Source organism: Lissotriton helveticus, chromosome 8, assembly GCF_964261635.1.
Source record: "Lissotriton helveticus chromosome 8, aLisHel1.1, whole genome shotgun sequence".
Taxonomy (NCBI): domain Eukaryota; kingdom Metazoa; phylum Chordata; class Amphibia; order Caudata; family Salamandridae; genus Lissotriton; species Lissotriton helveticus.
Window position 1 is genome coordinate 1,243,874,799 of NC_136069.1, and position 15,654 is coordinate 1,243,890,452.

A 15,654-nucleotide genomic window follows, 5' to 3' on the forward strand; every position below is an offset into this window, starting at 1 on the left:
AATGCATTAGGTTTTTCAAAATAAAGAAATGCTGCTCTGAACACTTGTCTGTTTTGGATCGTATTTCCGAAAAGGTCCGGATGGACATACGAGAATATGAGAAGTTTTCCTAAACATTGTTTGGTGTAACGTGGAGGAGAAAAACTAGCTAAAGCTTGGTGAAAAGTTTGGATTTAAATTGGATTAACTTGAACAATGGTAAAACGGTGAAATAACGACTGGATATGGTATCCACATAACGCAGTGCGTCTGGGTGTGGAGAGTCGATGAGACTCTCCCCATATGTTTAATCCTTAATGTTTGTCATGTTTGATGGCCATCTTTATTACAGTAAGAAAGCCTGCCTGGTTGGATGTTCTTTATTTGATTCTAGGTCTATCTTTGTGAAGACAATTTGTTGTTTTTTGTCACCTGAGATGTTGCCATGGATGCTAAACAAATTGTTATTTTTGCTGTTAAATGATACAATGTGTACAATAACGTTTACCTATAACAAGACATGAATTGATACCAGGCTGAGAACTGTTACCTGGCTCACACAGTAGTGCTGAAAGCTAAGAGGTGCTTTCTATCACAATGGACCTCTGAGAATCTGTAATGAGATACTATGTATAATAATTCAAACACTGAGAAAATCTACAAAACCAAAACCATGAAAGTGAATGATGTCAGTAACTTGTTTTATGTGAAAAAATGGCCCAGCCACTACTATAAACGTTTATTTTTAAATACACTATTTACAGTGATACTTATAACATCTCTTACAGTTTTAAATATAGTACAAAAACATATGATCAGAGTTGAAATGCAAAATTGTCCACCTTTCTGCAATGAAAACAGTATGAGAATGTAAAACTCGCTATATGTTCACACAGCATGTCATGTAAACATCAGATGGTGTGCCCGTCTGTAAATAATACAAATAGAAGTGTTGCTAACAATGTTCCATCCCAGCCATAAGGGACAACGCCAGAGATTCCACTATAAAGAAGAAAAAAGAATAAAACACATATCATCTTTAAATGTAGATATTAACTCTTGAATGTTTTTGTAATCATTTAGTCTTGAATGTTTTCATAGTCAATGATATTGATTAGGTCATAAATATAAATCAGAAAATCAAAATCGTCATTCAATCACGTAAGGCACTATGTTAATTGAATTTACACAGTTTATTGCAAGATGTTGCAGTAACAGTCTCATCCTAGCATGCCTGATTTGTCATTCTTGCTATCAAGATGATCCCACCAATAACTTTTCAAATAAATTAACAAAAGAATCGTTACAAACAAACCCACCTGTAACCAGTTTGGAGAGTAAGTAAAGTACAAGTTACTCACTGTAACATCATGTTCTCCCAGACAAACAGGCCCCATTAGCAAAGAACTGCACAATTTTCCAAACTGTAGGGAGTACTACATCCTTGCGTCCCTGCTCTTGAGTCCATCACTTCTGACCAACCTGGCTTGATTTTTCTGCCCAGACTCAAGAGGTATTCCACAGTAACTGTGATATTTCTAAGCCCTCCGCTGACACCCTCCAGCAGAATTGTCGACTCTGCTGGAACTGGACATCCACACTATGTGGACCTTGTTTCCTAAAAAGAGAATAGTGGTCTCCTCATCAGGCGATGGGACAACAAACTACTGGTAGCAGCAGATTCTACTTACGGTGCTTAGATCTTATTCCTATAATCTACTGGCCAGACTTGAGGGTGCAACAGATCCTTTGGACCAGGAGAGAGTCTCATTTCCCAAAAGACCATGTTCCTGGGTGTATCAGAGGCTTTCCCATCATCATTAAAACAAGTGGTCCAGTACCAGGGGAAATATTGGTTTCCCTTCCAGGGATTTTCACTTTCCAAGGATTATGGGCACTACATGAGTTGCACTGGTGAACACAAAATACAAAGGAGGCTGAGGGTCTCTCGGCAGAGGGTAGATATCTAACTAACTTACTGGCAAATATGGTAGCTAGAGGTGAGGTAGTGAGTACCATTCAACCACTTACCTTCTGCCTCTTCTTCCTAATGATCAAATCGAACGTTTCCTGCAGGACTGGTATACCGATGCTTTGCATGGAAACCACATAGTTATGGAGGGACCTTGTACCAATAGTAGTAAAGAGAGCTCAGATGATATCAGATGACTGTTCCTCAAGCAAGAAATACATTATGCATGTCAGCTACTGCTACCTCTTTCTACTACTCAGTCAGTCACGCAGCTTTATTCGATCTTTTAAAACGATCATAAAAGCACAAGCTATCTAAAAATTCCAACACAATATATACACATATATACACATTTAAAATAAGAATTAAACAGTTGCAGTGAGCCGGGTCAATTCATATAAAAACGTTTATGAAAAAAGCAGTTCAGAATTTAAAATTAATTAACTAGTTGTTGCTACCAAAATGTCCTCCCACCTTTTTCCTCTTCCTAAGACAAGCCCACAAAAATGAGGCAACAGAACAGCATACAAATGAATCCAGTAGAGTTTTTAAAAAGTACATGGCCACCCGGCACTGCCTAAAATTGTGGTACCTCAGGACTGGGAGTATGAATGTTTTCCTTTCCTCTGTATAGGTCTAGCAAAATAATACAATGTGTAGATCTGACTGCACTGCTTAGTTGTTACAGGGACAGGGTAAGAGGTCTGCTAATTTATATTTATTTTGGGGTTATCCCAGGAGTAGCGGGATCATGTTCATCCGGAAAAGCAAAAGTATAAATCTGTGCTGCGCATCATTTATGCGTGATAAATACTGAAAACCTTTCCCCGATCTTGGTGGTACCACATCATAAAGAATGGAGGAATGATGAATATGTTTCTTTTCTCTTCAGGCATACTTTGATCTCTTAATGAATAAATCAGTTATTCTTTCCTTTGAAACCCCTTTGCAGGACTCAGGGTCCTGAAATAATTCTCCTATCCCTAACGCTTTCAGATGGACCTCTATGTAATTTAACCATCCAATTCTTTTATAGTAATCTAATTTACAACAGTCCTTGATAATGATTTGTGTCAAATCCACTGTAGACCTCCGCCATACTGATAGCCACAACAAGACTGGAGCCAGTCTTATGTTGTCGCTCAAATAAGGAAGCCCCAATTCAAAGTGTAAAATATGATTTGGGGCTGATTGCGGTAAGGACACATGGTTTTTGAAAAAGTCTTCTATTTGTTGTAGCGGTGCAACATTAGCCATACCCCACACTCCTGCCCCATATAGTGCAGCAGACTTTGTTTTAGCTGAATATATATTCTTAATTGCATCCAGTGGGCTGTCTCCCAACTTCGTCGCAAATCTTTTGACAGCGTTAACACTCCTTTGCATGCCCTGGGCTCTTGCTGCCACGAAATTAGACCATGAGTGGTCTTAATAAAAAAGCACTCCAAGGTATGAAAAGGAGTCGACTGTCTCGATTTTCTTGCCTGCCAACTGGAAATGGGAATGTTTTTCACTGCTTGCGGTGCCAGACCCGATTATAAATGATTTTGATTCATTGACCTTTAGGTCAAGGCAGGCCATAAAGGCGGAGTAGGCTGTGATTAGCGTTTGTAAGGCTAAGCCTGATCTGGCCATCAATACCGCGTTCTCAGCGTACGCCAGAATAGGAAGAGGGATACGACCAAATTTAGGCACATCCACGGTAGAGCAGACAGGGTGAACTGTACCCAGTTCGTATAGATTTAAAATAGGAACAGGGCAAGAACACAACCCTGTCTTATTCCCTTTTTGATTTTAAAGAGGCGAGTGCACTCCCCCTTCCTGCCATACCTTGCACAGGCAGTGGCATTGGCGTACAACTGGCGTATGAAACCAATTATTGGTGGATCGATACCCATGCCCTTCATCATGGACCACAACCTCGGGTGTGAACACAGTCAAAGGCTGAGGTTAGGTCCATGAAGGCCATGTACAGTTTTCCGGCTTTTGCCTTAGTGTATTTCCCTATAGTTAGGGAGAGGTTTAAACACTGATCAACTGTCCCCATTCCTCTACGAAACCCATATTGCGCCTTCCTAAAAATATTGTGCGATTCGGCCCGTCCTCCAATCTGACCAAGAGTACCCATCCCATAAGTTTGGCAGTAGTGTCAAGGAGGGATATGGGACGATAGTTCTTGGGGGATCCCCTGTCACCTTTTTTTTAAATGGGCACAATTAGACTCTGGTTCCAGGAGAGAGGAGGGCCTACTATCTGGATGCTATTAAAAATGTTTGTAAGTAAAGGTACCCACATATTATAATTCTGCTGAAAGATGTCAATTGGAACTCCATCTGGTCCAGGCGCCTTACCTGGGGTGCAGGCTTCCAACGCTTTCTTATCTCTAATACAGAGAAAGTTAACCCTCCCTGTAGTAAAATCTCTGGGGAGGATAATAGTGAAGTTGGACGGGTTGCTAAACCAAATATTTCTTCATAGTGCCTCACCCATGACTCTTCCTTTACATGCACGTCTAATGTAGAACCATTGATGTCTTTAAAATGTGGGGCATTCACGATTTTCCAGAAATCTTTACTACTGCCTGACATAGCTGCTTCATCGAGATCTACCCATGCCTGTGCCCAAAGATCTTTTTCCCTTGCCCTCCTGTCTAATTTATAATCTTTGCGTAGCGCACAGATTACAGAGCAATCTCTAGGATGCGTGTTTAGAGCTTTAACAAGGGCTTATTTTGCCGTCGTGCAGGCTGTATTAAACCACCCCATTTTGACGGTAGCATTGGCGGACTTAACCCGTGTGAGTGCTTTTTTTACTTTTACCAAAAGAGCAATAAACTGGGTGACCAAGAAATGAGGTGATGAATTCTCTTCCAGACAGGCTAATATTTCCTCCTTTATTTGAGCTATAATTTCAGGGTCTAAATGTAATCTTTGTGCTTGTGACCACTTCAGCTGATAACTGTTTTTTCTAGACAAATGTACACCTTCTACAACCTTATTGTACTCTTTATGTTCAGATAAGATACTTGGGTAAATAGACTTTCCAATGCACTAGCCTATTTCTCACTGTATACCACTATCAAAATATCCACTACCTCCACTCTCTCTTTCATCCCAAACCCCATACCACTACTATGATCTCCAAAATAGCCATTTCTAGATTCTCCCCTACTCTAACCCTTCTGGCACCATCTGACACTGCTTTTACTATACTGATCCCCCACTATCCTTTTCAATCGAAATAACAAACTAACATGTCCACTTCTCAAATTTGATATTACACTATACTAATTCACCACTAATCCTTTATGGGTTCTGGAGTAGCGGGCTACTCGCTGAAAAAGCGGTTCAACACCCAATTAGGGGTAACAAGCGCTATATATATATATATGCAAACCTTCGTCCCTCTTCTATCCCTATGCTACCCTTCTGAAACCAAAAAACGGACTAACATCCACCACTCAAATTCCTTTCATATTTCACTATACTGATTCAACACTAATCCTTTAATGGGTTCCGGAGTAGCGTGCTACTCTGCAAAAAAAAGAAGCGCTTTAACACCCCATCAGGGGTAACAAGCGCTATTTAAATGCAAACCTTTTCCCTCTTCTATCCCTAAGCTATTCTTCTCAATCCAAATAACTGACTAATATCCACCACTCAAATTACTTTCCAATTTCACTATACTAATTCATCACTAATCCTTATGGGTTCCGAAGTAGCGTGCTACTCGCCAAGAAAGTGCTTCAACACCCCATTACGGGTCACACGTGCTATATAAATGCTCAACTTTTTTCCCTCTGCTATCCTTCTCAATCCAAATAGCCGAGTAATATCCACCACTCAAACTATTTTCATATTTCACCATACTAATTCACCACTAATTCTGTGTGGGTTCCGAAGTAGAGTGCTACTCGCCGAAAAAAGCGTTTAACACCCCCATCAGGGGTAACAAGCGCTATATAATTACAATTACAATACAATGTTTAGTGACCCAATGCACATATCATATGTGCGGAGTACTTCAAAATACCTTTCCTGAGGTGGAGAAAGATGATGATGGAGGAAAAAAACCAGGACAACCAAAAGATACAAAAGGTTTCAAAGATCAAGGATATTGTGAACTGGGCTCTGAGCACAAGAGAAGCAGGTTACAATTCATGCAATTCCATGGGAAAAAAGTAAACAGAAAGGACGCACAAATGCTCTGGGAAGGAGGGGTGCTACTTATACATAGTAAGGGCACACAGAGCTCCGAATATTCTGTAATATAAGCAGTTTCTGCTCTTACCGCTAATGGCAGAGTACCAACAGACTAAGAATGGGATGCAGCAAGGATGTAAAAGTAACTCAGTGAAACCAGGGGTCACTCAACAAGCAGTCGAAGTGATGGATGTCTGAATTCAAGGAGAGGAACTACCTTTGTTGATTAATATTTTTGGTCTTTAAAATCAAAGACACTTTCTACTTTTGAGAGTTATCTTGAGATCAGTAGACTGGTTGGAAAAAAGGAAGGGCTTTCAATTTGCTGGCTGATATGCATCTTAAGAGGGGCAAAGAACAATGGGCACAAATGACTACCTTGCATTCGTGAATGACTGTATAAGGCCAAGAAATCACTAACTCTGCAACTCAAGCTGTGATAATGGCAACTAGAATAACTTATAAACCAAAAGCAAAGCATCAGAATGGTCAGCTGAAATATATATAAAAAATTAAACAAAACTCTTGTCTCACCTATCACAACACTATTTAATTATATTACAGACACACCAAATGAGGCAAAAATGTATGTTACTCAATAAGTGCACACCAATTTAACAAAACAGCATACCACTCCACACAATTGGGATTTTACAGCCATGAGGAGGAGCAATAAGACATCAAAGGTGGGGATTACAGAGGAGTGGAAAGGTGTGGTGGTGGGGTTTATAGGGAGGGTGTGGCAGAGTTGGATGTCAGAGATGCAGATGAGGTAGGAGTAGAAATGTATGATAGGGACACTCCACAGTTACACTGATACTGAAACCTGATTTTAATTATAGGTCAATATCAATGATGACAGAAGTACTTAATAGGACAGCATCAAACATACCAAAAAAAGAAAATGATACATGAAGATCAGGAATTAACTATTCTTGGAATACATTTATCAGCCCTTGATGAAGTGGATACTGGATGCATCATAGGTGCCACTCAATAGCAAACAGTGACATTACTAACTGTTGATGTAGACAGCACCTTTGACAGAGTTAAATGAGATTCCCTCAAGAGTGTAGCTTAAAAATGGGCTTTAAGAAACATGTACTCAAATTATAGATGGTTGTACTACAAAATGAGCATCAGATTCTGGGGGATTAGAATGGGGTAAGAACTATCCGTAAATGTATGTTGAATACACATAGAACTCAACGCAAAAGCTTAGTGGAATGAATAATAGAGAGATCTTAGGTTGCTCTTTATGCCGAAAACCTACGTTATTTCAATAATGTTGTCTATCTTATTAGCTATCTTGGAAAATATAGCATGGAATTTAGAAAGAAGGAGTAACCAACCATATAATTGCAGGACTCCGTTATCCACAGTGATCTGCTTACAGCTCCCCAGGAGTCCAGAAGGCGTCCTCTGTTCTCTTCAAGGGCATTGTGATCTTGTCAACCACAACAAAGGAGTCTGTAGGAGCAGTCTGCACTGTACTGATTTGCTCACTGCCTTTAGTAGCTTTCCTGCACCTTGCTGGGTCAAAATATTGCCGTTGTGTGTGTAAAGGCAACCCTTATTTAAAAAGGTAAGGCTGAGACACCTCCATTTGTGATATTGCTGGAGGAAACATCAGGTTAGAGAAGGTAGCCTGGGGAATGTGTGAACTCTACTTCCTTTGAAAACCTCTTAGATCTACCGGATGGCGTTGCTGGGGCTTGCTATGTAATGGGCCTGGAGATATCCAGAAAAGACAGGATCTCTCCTACTTATGTACTGACAGTACTACCTCTCCTACGTTTAAGTACTGACGGGGACGCAGGTACTAAGACAAAGAAGCCTTAAGGAGGTGCATAGTCAGTGTGTCTCCTTAGGGGGACCTCTGTAGCTGGATAAATGGGTTTCCATGGACGACCCAGACTACTAACTTCAGGTGGGTGCAATCACTCACTGTACCCACCTGCAGAGAAATTTCTACCACAGGTAGGGTGACACCCGTGCTGTGAAAAAGCAGCAGCTTCAAACAGCCGTTCCACCTTTCACTAATGCCCTGAGAGCAGGACTTTATATGTAATACGGTGCACTGTCTATTTTGTGCCTCATTATAAAAGCGTTGTGGCGCCAACATGGAAAGTGTGCCCTAAGTATAATACACGCCTGGTAATCAGCCACATGGCATTCAATGATTTAAAGGTAAGGCTGCGGCACGCTAAAATGTTATGATCAATTGCAACGAATCACAAGCTAACTCATTAGGGTAAGGTGAGTCTTCAGAAACTTTAAGTCACGCGCCCATCTTCACAGATTGCTTTATTCACAGTAGTAAAATGTGGGTTGATTACAAAGTCATGCCATTTCAAAATGTCTCATCACATTCTGCCTAGCAAGTTTCAAAATTAATATAATTGACAGGATTTAAAGGAATAAAGAGCAAGGGTGGCACAAAAAAGGAAAGCAACCAGCCAGTTTGAGATGTTCAGGGTACCAGATGGAGGGCCATGCTCCAAGCGATGTTTTTCTGTTAGCAGTAGACTGATTTAATAGTCTTCAAAGTGAAAGCACATGAGAGAGGACATGTTGCGGTTCCCGGTTGGCATTTCAACTTTTCTTTGTGATACTGCTTAGTGGCTACACACTCTGTGTCGAAGAGACTGCATTAGTACCTCTATCCTGAATAGACACAACACTAGGGTACTTTTGGCAGAGGAGAGGGGGAGGTACAAAGCCTTTTAGGTCGAAGCCTAACAGACAGCAGAGCTGTCTGGTTGCAAAGACATTGGGGATATGTTGAAATCTTCCCCAGGAATGCATTCTGCCCATTACTTACCAATGGCTTTGTTTTTGTAAATCCCATTTGCTTACTTTCCATTTCCTGGCTTGATTTGTGTTACTGTCCAGCATGTCTTTGTCCCTCCCTTGGAGCATAGCCTGTTTACCACCTCTCTGACTGACTCCTTGTATTCTTCTGCGTGATAGTCCAGGAGAATACATGTTATCTGCTGTCTCCTTCATATGCTAGTTCCCAGCAGTAAACATGCTCTATCTCTTGGAAAAGGTTTTCTGCCTCCTATTTTTCTGCTGTGACTAATTCTATTATATCTGTCAATCATGCCATAGCCGCTAGTAGTAAAGGAGTGGGGGTGCTGAAGCACACCCAAAATAACAGTGCTGTAGTTCAGAAGTGAATGAGCAATAAACAGGGTTTTAAATGTTGTTTTTATCTTGTCACATTTGCTGCACATTCAAAGACAAAGGTCAAATGTTGGGCTCTGTCTTCCCAGGGAGCTTGGTGTTTACTTTTCTCTCCGACTGGAAAGTGAGAGGATTTATGTGAAACATTTCTGGGCACTAGGGTCTGAAAGAAAAAGCTATTTTTTTTCTAGCACACAACAAAATGTATATGCCAGTAAATGAACTGTAGACATATTTTAGAATATACCAGAATTAGGAAAGCACAAATGAAGCACATGTTTTTGCAATTCTGAAGTGTGGTACAAACAAATATTTGAATATGATCAAAACACATCAATACACTAGGTGATGCTGATTTCCACACATTGTTTGGGCACAGTAGAGTTTTATCAGTAAAACTGTAGGTCTGTACAAATGTAATGGTCATTTAATTGAAAATGTGTTGTTTATTTATTTATTTATTTTTATTTTGAAAGTTTTATATAGCGCGAACAAGATCTTTGCAGATATCAGAGCGCTTTACAAGGGCATGGGGGTAAAAATACAAAGTAATAAAGCGTATATACAGAGTAATATATGAGGTAGTTAGGTACAAGGTGCTAGTTACATAGGTGGGATAAAGGACATGAGGTAGGTAACAGGTGAGGTAGTGTCGGTACACAGTGTATAGACAGACAATTGCGTCAATAGTATAAAGTGCAATAATAAGGAGCATATACCTGCTTAAACGTGTTTAGAATATTTAGAGTTTAAAGGAGGGTACAGTTGAGGTAGGTGTGAGCAGGGTGTATAGTCCCACAGGTGCGAGAGTAGTAAGGAACGTTGAGATGGAGAGGGTAAAGTGTGCAAAGTCAACCAGGTGCGTCAATAATATAACAATATAACAATATACATACTCAACCAGGTGCATCAAACATTATAACAAAATACAAAGAGTGTGCGTATACAGTTAGGTCGAGGTAGGTGTGAGCAGGGTGTATAGTCCCACAGATGCGAGAGTAGTAAGGAACGTTGAGATGGAGAGGGTAAAGTGTGCAAAGTCAGCCAGGTGCGTCAATAATATAACGATATAACAATATACATAATCAACCAGGTGCATCACACATTATAACAAAATACAAAGAGTGAGCGTATACAGTTAAGTAATTCGAAAACGCGGGTGGCACAGTAGACCAGGGTCGGGAAGGACTTGCAAGGCAGATTCATGAGTGATGCGGAGCAATAGATCATGTGTATTTTGCCATGAGGATCGCTTTAACTTCCCTCTTAAAGATTGTTTCGGAGGAGATGAGCCTTGTTTCCGGAGGGAGTGAGTTCCAGATCCTGGGTGCCATTCCTGAAAAGGAGCGTTTATAAGTTTTTACCTTCCGAAATCTTCGAGGTTTCAGCAAAAGATTGTTTGTGCCTCTAGTAGTTCGGGAGTCCCCTGAAATTGTCAGCTTTTGAGTGAGATAGGCGGGTGAATTCCGGTGCACAGCCTTGTGTGTCATGCAAGCGATTTTCAGTTGTATTCTGGCTTCAAAAGGTAGCCATTTCAGTGATTTAAAGTCCGGGGAGATGTGCGAGTGTTTTTTTGAGCCAGTGACGAGTCTCGCTGCGGCGTTAAGGGATGCTCTTAGGGGTGCTGTTGTAGTTAGGGGGAGCCCGCAGAGGGCGGTGCTACCGTAATCTATGTGCGGGATGACTATAGATTGTACTGCAGTTTGGAAGTCTTTGGCAGGAAGGAAGGGTTTGAGTTTCCTCAGGGTATTGATTTGAAAGTTCGCTCCTTTGGTTGCCTTGCTGATGTGCTGCTGCATGTTGAGATTGGTGTCCAGTGTTATGCCTAAAGATTTTGCGGAGTCAACTACGATGGGCTGTACATTTAGAGCCGTTAAATGCTTAAGCCATGTTTGAGCCGTGGATATTTTAGCGGGAGGTGAGATCAGGAGGAACTCGGTCTTCAGAGCATTGAGTTTGAGGTGATTCTCAGAAAGCCAGGATTGGGTGTTTCTGATTGTGGTGTTCAGAAGCATGATGTCCTTGGGAGATTGTATTTTGAGATAAAGTTGGGTGTCGTCGGCATACATGTGAAAGTGCACATTAGATGCCTGTAGCAACGTAGTGAGAGGTTCCATAACTAGGTTGAACAGTGTTGGGGAGAGGGAGGATCCTTGAGGGACGCCTAGCGATACAGGTACCGAAGAGGACAGCAGGTTGTTGCTTTTGAATCTTTGTGTCCGGTTGTGTAGGAATGAGGTGAACCACTTTAGAACAGTCCCAGATATGCCCATTCTTGTGTTTAACAGTTCGAGTAAGTTCTCATGTTTAACTGTATCGAATGCTGCGGAGAGATCCAGAAGGATGAGGAGGCAGGTGTCGTTTTGGTCTAGGATTTGGAGGGCATCGTCCACTATGTGAGTCATGGCAGTTTCGGTGCTGTGCCCTGCTCGGAAGCCTGACTGATGAGCGTTTAGGAGATCAAACTTATCTATGTGTTTAGTCAGTTGTTGTTGTACACATTTTTCCAGCAGTTTAGCGAGAGTGGGAATGTTTGTAATAGGTCGGTAATTGTTTAGATCAGTGGGGTCTGCTGTTGGTTTTTTCAGTAGCGGAGTGACTTGCCCTACTTTGAGGGCGTTGGGGATGGATCCTTGTTGAAGAGAGCTATTGATAATCTTTGACCAGAGTGGGAGAAGCCAAGGAGAAAAGTCCTTTACAGCGTTAGCAGGAAGGGGGTCGGAGAGGTGATTGGAAGGTTTCAAGGTGTTGAGCAGTCTGCCAATTTCTTCTTCGGAGTAGGTGTCAAAGGCTGACCAAGTAGCATTGTTCTTTGGTTGAGGCACTGCTGTGTGTCGGGGGTTGGAGTACAGGATAGCGTCACTGAGGAGATCGCTTCTTATTCTCTCAGTTTTTTGGATAAAGAAGGCAGAGAAGTCTTCGCAGGAAGGAGTATCGCCCATAGGGCTGGGTGTCTGGGGTTGCTCTTTGCATTGTGTTCTGACTAACTCAAACAGTTTTTTTGGACGGTTTTTAGCTTGGGCGAGTTGGAGGCTGAAGAAGTTTCTTTTTGAGCGCTTTATTTTTCTGAAGTAGGCGTTTCTCTGTATCTTTAGACTTTTTAGGTGCACTGCAGAAGGGGCTGATCTCCAGGTGCGCTCTGCCATTCGCATGGCTCGTCTATCCTCATTGAGGCTACCGTCATACCATGGGTTGGAAGTCTTCTTGGACGAGACTCTCTTCAGTTGCATGGGCGCCGCCTCATTGATTATTGTGGACATAGTATTGAGATAGTAGTCAGTCAGCAGTTGAACGTCTGATACGCCGGGAGGGGGAAGTAGGCGATTGCAGCTGTTAGGCGGTAGGGAGTTTGGATTGAGTTTCTTCAAGTCCCTTTTCCACACTTTGTGCTTAGGGGGTTGAACTGAGTTAAGTCTGATTTTTTCCTTGATGAGGAAGGAGACAATGTAGTGATCTGACCAGTCACAAGGTTGGATTGATTCCAGTTGAATAGCGCCCTCTTTGGAGATGATAAGGTCAAGGGTTGAACCTCTCTTATGGGTCGGGTTATTGCATATTTGGTTGAGATCAAGTGCGTTGAGAAAGCTTTTGAGGCTGTTTACCACTGCGTCCTTACTGTCATTCCAGTGGAGATTGTAGTCGCCAAGGAAAATTTGGGTGTGCTGCCGTCCTGAATTGGCTGATATTGTATCCATGAGTTGTTGGGCGAAGGAGAGATTGTCCCCAGGTGGGTGGTATATAATGTGGAGAGAACATACCGGTTTGCTTTCGCTGATGATATCGAGGCAAAGGTATTCACAGGAAGTAAGAGAGGGGACGGCCACTTTGGAGACTGAGAGGTTGCTTCTGTAGATGCAGGCAATTCCACCGCCTGTCTTTATGGCCCTGTCAAGTCTAATGATACAGTAGTTGGGCGGGACTAGGATATCCAGTATAGGTGTGGAGGAATCAGACAGCCACGTTTCAGTCAGAATGGCTAGGTCCAGTTCCCGGGACGTGATGAGGTCGGCGACCTCCGTGGAATGTCTTTGGGCCGATCTGCAGTTGAGAAGTACGCATTTAAGGCTAGGGGTGCATAGATTGGAGGACGATTCCGTAATGAGGGGTACATTAGTGAGGTTGTTGGGGACAGCGCCTCTGTTGTTATCCTTTTGTTGCCTAAGGGCGTTGGATATAATCGTTGGGATGGACATGTTGTTGGTAGCTAGTGGCTTTTGGGGAGCCGGGTCGTAGGAGTGGAGAAGGGTGTGTACGTCATGGTCAGAGATCGGGTTGGAGGTGCGTCTGGGGCGATTGGTGGTATTGCAAGAGGGGGTAGAAGTCCAATGTGGGGGGAGATGTGTGTTAAGGCGAGTAGGGGGAGAGGAGGAAGTGTTGTTAGGAGGAGAAGGGGGAGTACTGCGCTTGGTAGTGACGAGATTGCAATTGTTACTGCGATTGTTGGTATTGCGAGGGGGGATAGAGGTCCGGTGTGTGGAGTGTTGTGTGGTAGGGCGGGTAGGAGGTGAGGGGGAAGTGGTGTTAGGTGAGGTAGGGGTGTTGATGTGGGGGTGTCTGGGGTGTGTGAGGAGTAACTCTTTAATGGAGTGTACTTCTTCTTTCAATTGGAGGAGGGTAAACATAATAGTGTCCAAGGTGATGATGGGTGCGTTGACCGGGGGCAGTCCGGGTGGAGAGTCGGAACTGATGAGGGTGTTGGGGGCGTTGGGGGCGTTAGCGAGAGGGCAGGTGTTTGGAAGCGCATCCGTGCTAGGGGGGGAGCGGAAAAAGGGGGTGATGTGTAGGCTGGCTGTTGTGTGGGAGGATGTGGGGTATTGAGGAGTGAGCGAGGGGGGTGGGAGGTTGATGGAGGGGTGCAGGCTAGGTGTGGTGGGAGTGCTAAGTGTGGGGGGGGCAGAAGTCGGAGAGAGAGTCATGTTGTGTGTGGTGCCATTGGGGGAGAAGGGGTGCTCCGAGAAAAAATGTGCGGGGGAAGGTATGGGAGTGCACAGTGTGGGGGGGGCGACAAGAGGAAGAGCGGAGGTACGAAGGTTAGTAGGAAAGCTGGGCGAGCGAGTGGTGTGTGTAGGGACTAGGTCTATGTCTGTGAATGAGGGGCGGGGAGGGGTAGCTGCGAGGGGCAGGTGATTGACTGTGGAGCAGGGTGTGAAGGTGAGGTGTGTGTCTTCTTGCTGCTGAACTGTGTTAGGGGAGTTAAGGGTGGGGGCTGTGACGTTAGGGGAGGTGGGACAGGGGGTGATCTGCGTGTAAGTCCGAATGTTGGAAAGGTGCTCTTTGAGAGAGGGGAACATGTTGTCCAGTAGTTCCAGGTTCCTGTCTATCGCTTGAATTAAAACAATCCCGTTGTTGTAAATAGTGATGGTGGTTCTGCCTGGGAGGAGTTGGGACGATGTGATGGAGTGTTAGGCCATGTGCGGATTTCCTGGTGGTGGAGACTGTGAATAGGGAAAGGAACACTTTTTTCCATTGCGCTCTGCGTGTGGTGTGGAAAATGATGTCGGTGTTCAGGGGTCCATTGACCGATGAGAAGTAGGTGTCGGCAAAGGGTGTTTCTGGGTGGGACCTAAGGAGGTCGTGTTTAAATCGTTTAGTAGATTTTTTGGTGAGAGAGGAAGGGTAGTTTATTTTATATGTGTGTTTGCCAAAGAGTTCCATGTTGGTATGGTAGCAGTGTAGCGCGGGGTGGGTGAGCAGTCGTGTTATGCCGGAGCAAGGTGCATATGTAAGCCCAACAGGTTATCTGGGTCAGAAATCAGAACATAAGTGGTCTTGGAGAGCAATCAAAATACATGAGATAGCAATCGGTGCGACCCAGGAGAAAGTGAAACTGGGTGCAGGTTACAAAGGTGAGCAAAATACAGGTAAAAATATAATATTGATATAGGAGGTAGCATTGACATTGAGCGATCAAAGTATCTGAGGTAGCAATCGAAGTATATGATCAATCGAAGTATATGAGGTAGTATGTGAGGTAGCAGTCGGTGCGTCCCAAAGCGAAGGTGAACTGGGTGCAGGTTGCAAGGTGTACAAGATATAGATACAAAAATAATATATCAAAGCATAGTCTATCTCTATCACAGGTAGTAGTGGAGACATGTGGGAATGTCCCCGAATATGAGATAGCAGTCTTTGTGTTACATGGGAAGTGAACAAAGTGCCGGTTAAAAAAGGTATAATCCTGCAGAGATGTTTATCATACAGCTAGAGGTAAAATCCTGCATAAGAGACCGACATTCTGTCAAAAATGAACAGAGTACAAGTAAAAATACAGTCTTGCCACAATAAAAAAGGTAGACTAAGTGGTAGCCGATG

General features: G+C 43.1%; 1 protein-coding gene across 1 annotated transcript in view; it reads right to left on the bottom strand.

Moving 5' to 3' along the window:
* Positions 1-663: 663 nt before the first annotated feature.
* TUBGCP5 (tubulin gamma complex component 5) overlaps positions 664-15,654 on the bottom strand; it is a 463,823-nt gene continuing 448,832 nt past the window's right edge. Inside the window, exon 23 of the mRNA XM_078658229.1 lies at positions 664-981. Coding sequence (XP_078514355.1) covers positions 935-981 — 47 coding nt within the window. The 3' untranslated portion in view covers positions 664-934. The remainder of the gene's footprint in view (positions 982-15,654) is intronic.